The sequence below is a fragment of the Crocodylus siamensis genome, chromosome 7 (genome assembly GCF_052110815.1).
Source record: "Crocodylus siamensis isolate JL-2025a chromosome 7, ASM5211081v1, whole genome shotgun sequence".
Classification (NCBI taxonomy): Eukaryota; Metazoa; Chordata; order Crocodylia; family Crocodylidae; genus Crocodylus; species Crocodylus siamensis.
The window spans coordinates 8,414,357-8,420,587 of NC_143401.1; the positions used below are offsets into that span (position 1 = coordinate 8,414,357).

The window sequence follows — 6,231 nt, forward strand, 5'->3', positions numbered from 1 at the left end:
GCAGGGATCACTGGCTACATCCGAGGAAAGCCAGTTGTGTCTGGGGGTGCTTGTACATGTGACAGGGGTTTAATAATCAGGGTTTTAGTTTAAGCCCCCTAAATTGAAATGGTAGCTTTTTAATTGAAACCTAACATTTAAATGTTCCTGTCATGGTACGGCAAGGGACCCAATCGGTTGTTTGTTTGGGTTTTTGGGGGATTTTTGTTGGAGCCAAATCCTGCCCGCGGCCAGGGGATGAGCTGCCAACTGGTCCCTGAGCTGCAGAAGGCCCTGGTCCTTCCCTCCGCAGTGGCGATACCTCCTGAGGCCACCCGGGCAGGCTGCTAGTGGGCCAGGTGCTGCCCCAGCATGGAGGCAGCACCCAGCTTGATCCAACGATTCCCCCAAGCCTGCTCAGGCAGCAGCGCCCAGCAGGTTTCCAGCGGGCTCAGGGAACAATTGGATCAGGCATCTGAGCTGGAGCAGCACCCAGCCCCACATCACCCCAGAGGCAGCCCCAGGGTGGGCCACTGCTATGCAGGGAAGGACCCCCTGCCCCATCTCAGCGGCCCCTCGGCCCTCCAGCAGTTCGTCCCCCCCCCGCTGCAGGAAAGGCAGGCAGGCTCCGCTAAAATAACTAAAAAGAAAGGATTCAGGCACCTCATTGCTTCTGCCTTCAGCAGGCGCCTGCAGCGGGCAGGACACCCGGAGCCACCTGGGAACAGGCTGGCTTGCCCCTGGGACGGAGCAGGAAGGTGGCAGGAGGCAGCTGCATTTTCTGCTGCCGGAGCAGGCAGTGGGGATGGTGCACGGGGCAATGAAAGACTCTTGCAGGGCAGCAGTTCCCTCCAACTCTCAAGGCAAACAGCTCTGGCTATTAGCTGCAGGAGCCAAGGCAGGGTTGCAGAGTTTGCAGTCTGCTCTCCACCGGATGGGCAGATAGACAGAAGCCACTTATCTTGGATCTGTGACACAGGATTTCCACCCCCGCCCCCCCCGCAGCCAGAGGCTCTGCCTGTTTTTTGATTTTTAGTGCACATGAATAAGCAAAAGCCCTGAAATTGCTTTCGCTTGGGATCCAGGCCCTCATAGCTTCCAGACCTGAGGAATAATTAACCCTCCTCCTACTGGGCACATTTTTTGAACACAAAGTGGCTGCCAGGAAAACTCCAAGTTCAAAGAGAATTAGTTAAATGGTGACCTTACAGAAAACCTGCAGTCAGGTCAAACCACAGGGAAGGGATTTGGGGACACAGAATTGGACCATATACATGCTGTAGCACCCTCAGAGGAAGCAGCCGTGTATCCACCTCTGAAAGTCTCTTAGGGGTTCTCTTTTTTCACAACCCCTAGGCAGGTGTGTGTGTGTGCGTGGTAATCTAGCCACATTTATAATCTAAAATAATTGGACACCACAGCATACATGTTTGTAAAAGCTTTATTTCTTCCACGGCAGGGCTAAGTGGGGTGCATCGTATTATCTTGTACTGGGCAGGTGCAAGAACAAGAGGTCTTCAGGAGCTGGTTTGACATGTTTTTTTCTTGATCATGCTGAAAGCAGTTCCTGTAACTCTCTCTGTATTGCATTAGACTGATGGGCGCTTCAGGACAGACCAGCCAATGGGTCGCCGCGTGTCCAAAGCACAGAGGAGTAGCTGTTGCTTTCAGAGCTGACCCAAAACTGCCGCACCAGCAGCCGCCATCCCCCCCTGGGTGGCTGCAGAGAGTCCTGCAGCACCTGAGAGAAAACAGAGGGTGGGCAGTCAGTATGGCTACATCATCCTAGTGCACTGGACCTCCTGCAGTTACTTGTCCCCTCCCCGGGTCACTGCTGAAAGAAGACTGAAACGGCTCTGCATGTTTGCAGCACGTGGAAGGGGCTGGGGATCTGACTAGCCAAATGTGACCCAAGCTTTGCCAGGAGCCCCTGGACTATACTGTATTGGCAGGAGAGTCCATGTAGGCAGGTGAGCAGGAGATTTGCTCCAACAGGCTTCCCCGATATCCGTGGAAGCATCACTGGGGATCTCATGAAGAACAGAGTTAGGTGAATGCTCAGCACATAAAATTTGGAAAGGCTGCGACTAGGCAATGAGCTGTGGTACTGAGGACATGGCCGGGGTGCCAGGAGGCTGAAGCAATGTCCCGTATCGCCCATCTAAGTTTTTAGTTAAGAGACTTGAGGACAACCACAAAATGCCAGGTGCTCTCTATGCAGAATTGTCCGTAAGCACAGAGGCATCTGAACAAGAGGTTAGCTCCCTAGGACCTACCGACTGACTGCAACACTGCCACAGCACTTCCAGCAGCCACTCCTCCTCCGTTGGCTATGGCCGCTGCCGACATCATCTTGGCTGCTATTGATCCTGCAGCAATTCCTGTAGCAGTAAATCCTGCAGCCCCCAGGACTACAGGGACTCCAACAGCTGCAACTCCTGCATGGCAAAGAGCATTAGTTATAAAATGGGATCCTGGGGCAGGGTATATCCAGCTTTCTGCTGCAGAACCACCTTTACATCCATTCACTTAGTGCTTTAGTGTCTTGTGGTTTGTACCACCACAGCGACAGGTTGGGGAATGTCTTTCCTCGATGAAGCACTTCCCCACTACTTAAAATAGAGATCCTAATATTCACGTGAGTTCACAAACTGCAGCATTCCTTGGTGCAGCAGGTGAATCACTGAACCAGAGTTGGCCGGATCAATTCAGGGCAGGGATTCAAATCACCAAATTGAATCACTGTCCCCCGAACTGGCCAAATCTGAATCGAATACCAGCCACTTTGCACAGACCTACTGAATAATGCCTAGTTAAACCTTCGTTCGTTTTGAAACAAGCAGCCTGTCTCTCAAGCTAGTGACTTACCCAGTCCGATTCCTGCTCCCAGCACAGAGGCCAGAAAGTCTGAAAGAGGAAAGGTTTTTGTTAATGAGATGTTTTCAGCAGACAGTTTTCCTTAGGATGCTGCTGGTCGGCATTAACGCTCTGACATTCAGGTTGGAAATGCCCAGCTCCTGACCCTGCCAGCTTTGCGCTGCTCTTCTCAAGTGTCTTTTGGAGAAGGCGCTGCTCAGCAGTGACTTTACCCAGCACTCGCCCTTTTGGGAAGATCCTCCTGCCCATGGTGTGTAAGAGGACCGCTCACCACAGCTGGGGTCCATGTCTGCCAGGTAGCACCATACTGGATCAAAGTCAGGCTCCTTCGCCATTTAGGGTCTTTTGTCTGTCCGTGTCCCAAACCCAATGCTTCCGAGCGAGAGGCTAGGACTTGGGGTTGTCCTGGGATCCCTGGCTGCCCGCATAGTTTGCCAGTTTACTAGTAGTGCCAGGGACGTGTGCTATTCCTGTTCCAGAAAGAAAGTGGGACCTTACCAAACATATTGAAGAGTGGCTCGTGATCCCGGATCCAGGTGGCAGGGCTCCTGTTGGTGGCAGTGGAAGCACCACGGGGAGTCTGAGGATAATGCAGAAATGCAGTTAGACCAGTCCAATCCCCTCAAAACATGGTCCACCGGAGAAGAGGAGCGAGGCACAGACACAGGCCTGGGGCTATGGCTGTGGCATCATAAGGCAGCTCCATCTAGCAAACCACCTTTTCTTGTAGGTACATGCCCCACTTCTACTAAAACTAGGACATGAGCGCAGCTGAGAACAGCTGACCTGCAGCTAGGGTTGCCAACCCTCCAGGATTGCCCCGGCGTCTCCAGGAATTGGATCTAAATCTCCAGGAGACTGCTGAGAGTCACCCGGGGGTTAAATGATAGGGCAGTCATTAAAATAAATATTAAATGTTGAATCTGATTTAAACAGTAGTCCAGTGGGTTTTTAAAATGTAACAGTAACGTGCATTTGCCTGCCTGACATAACGTCTATGCATCATAATCCGTAAGTGATATACGTGAGCACGCAGGCACGCTGGTGTTCTGGAAACTCAGGCAGAGTTGGCAACCCTACCTGCAACCCACCTCTCCCCCCACATAGCAGTCTTTGGGCGAGCCCTGCCCTGCACCCTGATAGGGATGGCGGATCTGCTGGGCAAGGTCGTACACATGCAAACCTTTATCCTTGCCAGGATGAGCACTGCCTCCGTGGTGGGGCTGGGGCCGAGCAGAGCCCACGGGCGGCAGATGTGGATGCAGGCTGCCCACTGCCAGTTTGGGGCTCCCCGCCCTGCCCCTGCAAGCCCTGCGCCGGCCACGGCAAGGTGCCTCCTGCCTGCCGGGCAGCAGCAGGGGACACAACTCTGTACCACTGCTGCCACCCCGCTGCTGCTGGGCAGGCAGGGGGTGCCTCGCCACAGCCGGCGCAGGGCTTGCAGGGGCAGGGGCCCCTGAGCCTACAGCAGGCATCCCACATCTGCCCCTTTCCCCTCCCCCAAATCTGAGGGGCATATATCCCCACCATGCCTCCCTTCCCAGGAACCAGCCCCCTTCCCCCCAGGAGCAGTTCATTGCTACGACAGCAACAGCCTGAGCAGGCACATCTAGCCAGCCCCCCCCCATTCTCCCTAGACGCATCCAGGAAGCCTTTGCAACGCAGGGCAGCAAATCCCAAAGTGTCTCTAGGGGGTTTGGAGCTGCCCTCTCTCAGTCCCATTTTCCTTAGAGATGCCTCCCGGGTTGGTTGCAGGGGCAAACGCAGCAGCTGCTTTTGCTGCAACCGGCTTCTGCAGCCTTCTGCCCTGAAGAAGAGCACAGCTGCCTCCAAAAGCAGAATTAGCCCAAGGTTCAAATGCAGAAAGGAAAAATCTACCAACCTTGCTTGCTAGGCTGAATCAGGCAGGAGAGTCCTCTAACTGCGCATCCCCTTCCCTGCTCTTTTATGTGCCTGCTGGGTTGCGGCTGGGAGGAGCTTGTTTCTTAGGTTTCAGTTTCCCAGCTCTGTGAAACGGATACATAAGCCAGAGGTTGAGCTGAAAGCATGCGTTGTAGACCCACATTTTTCATTCAAGATGATGTGGGCAACATGAGAAGAGGAAATCAGTGTCCTGAGATAAGGGTTTGATTTAATAGCACCAAGTCCTACTTAGTCATCCTTTTGCTCTTCTATGCAATGGCACCTGCTGAGGATGGGCTCCCTGGTTGTAGATGCAGGTAGACGTCATCATGTTGCTTGGTCTGGGTTGCAACGGGAAGCTTTTTTGAACCCTGGGAGCAGTATCTTTATTTCCACCTAAGCAGGTGTATTATAGGGGTATTTGAGCAGTCGAATGCAGGAGCCTAGTGTTTGGAGTTTGTTCTTAGCGGGATGGGGACCAGGTGGGAGCTGGTTATGTCCCTGGCCCAGCAGGCCCAGCCTCAGGAAGATTTGCATCCTACTGATTCTCAGTGCACAAGGATAAGCAAAAGCCCTTGAAGGGCTTCCCTCTGGGGTCCTGGCCCACGTGGTTCCCCCCACCAGCTCCCAAGCTGGGGACATGGACCTTATGTCCCCTCCTACCAGCTCAGCTTGGAGACCCACTGGCAGGTGTCTTGCTGCCCCAGGAACACTATTAAAAAGTGAATCGCAAATCAATACATCCTCTGTTACTGCTTGTCAGTGGGAAGAGGATGGTCTCTGCACGTGGGTGTGATTCAGGTTTAAAGTCGCTCGTTCTACATAAAGAAGCTGCTCTTTGCACTTTCTATACAAACAGAATTAGTGAAATGGCAAGATGGCAAAGAGGAGCAACTGGAGGGCTTTCTCGGTCCAAACTGGTTCGCCTTTCTTGATACTTTAAGTAACTTTGCAACCTAATAAACAAAAAACCAGAAGGTGCTTAATCTCTTCCGACTGCAGGCCTGTTCCACGCCAGAGAGCGGAGGGACCCATTGCAGCATCTGCTAGCCAAGGGCCCTTGTAGCAGGTGCCATGTTCTCATTACACAGAACCTCCCCCTTGGCTCATCGTGTCTTTGGTAGAGATCTTCATCAAACAGCGTGAGGAAAGGCAGCAGTACTATGGTACAGCCTGCCAGTGACTGGGGACGAGATCATGAGTGGTCAGGGGATAAAACCTTATATTTACCATGGAGCCCTTGGAGGAAGATGCTATCTAGATCTACCATCAAAGACCTTCTCGGGGTTCTGGCCCTGTTTTCCCTCTGACAACCCCAGTAGCTGCCCATCCCAAGAGTGGTGTGTCGGTGAGCACGTAGTAATTCAGTATGTTGCATATTTATAATGAAGTCATTCAGAAAAGGACGTGGGGGTTAAGTGCACAATAAATTGGATATGAGTCAGCAACAAGGGCACATAAGAAGGCTACCAG

General features: G+C 52.8%; 1 protein-coding gene across 1 annotated transcript; it reads right to left on the reverse strand.

Annotated features, from left to right (window-relative positions):
- Positions 1 to 1,404: 1,404 nt before the first annotated feature.
- Positions 1,405 to 4,886, reverse strand: LOC149859442 (interferon alpha-inducible protein 27-like protein 2A). Its single transcript, XM_090057476.1, has 5 exons — positions 4,739 to 4,886; positions 3,355 to 3,436; positions 2,848 to 2,886; positions 2,256 to 2,417; positions 1,405 to 1,720 (listed from the first exon to the last, which is right to left on the reverse strand). Exons 2-5 carry the CDS (start codon positions 3,359 to 3,361, stop codon positions 1,647 to 1,649), a joined length of 282 nt encoding a protein of 93 aa, XP_089913602.1. The 5' UTR covers positions 3,362 to 3,436; positions 4,739 to 4,886; the 3' UTR covers positions 1,405 to 1,646.
- Positions 4,887 to 6,231: the final 1,345 nt, after the last annotated feature.

What these genes read in the sequence shown, in the direction of transcription:
- LOC149859442 (XM_090057476.1), bottom strand. An exon ending in GGGAGCAGGAATCGGACTGG is followed by an intron (nt 2,418 to 2,847) that starts GTAAGTCACTAG and finishes TTTGCCATGCAG; the next exon opens with GAGTTGCAGCTGTTGGAGTC. An exon ending in GGCAGTGTTGCAGTCAGTCG is followed by an intron (nt 1,721 to 2,255) that starts GTAGGTCCTAGG and finishes GTTTTCTCTCAG; the next exon opens with GTGCTGCAGGACTCTCTGCA.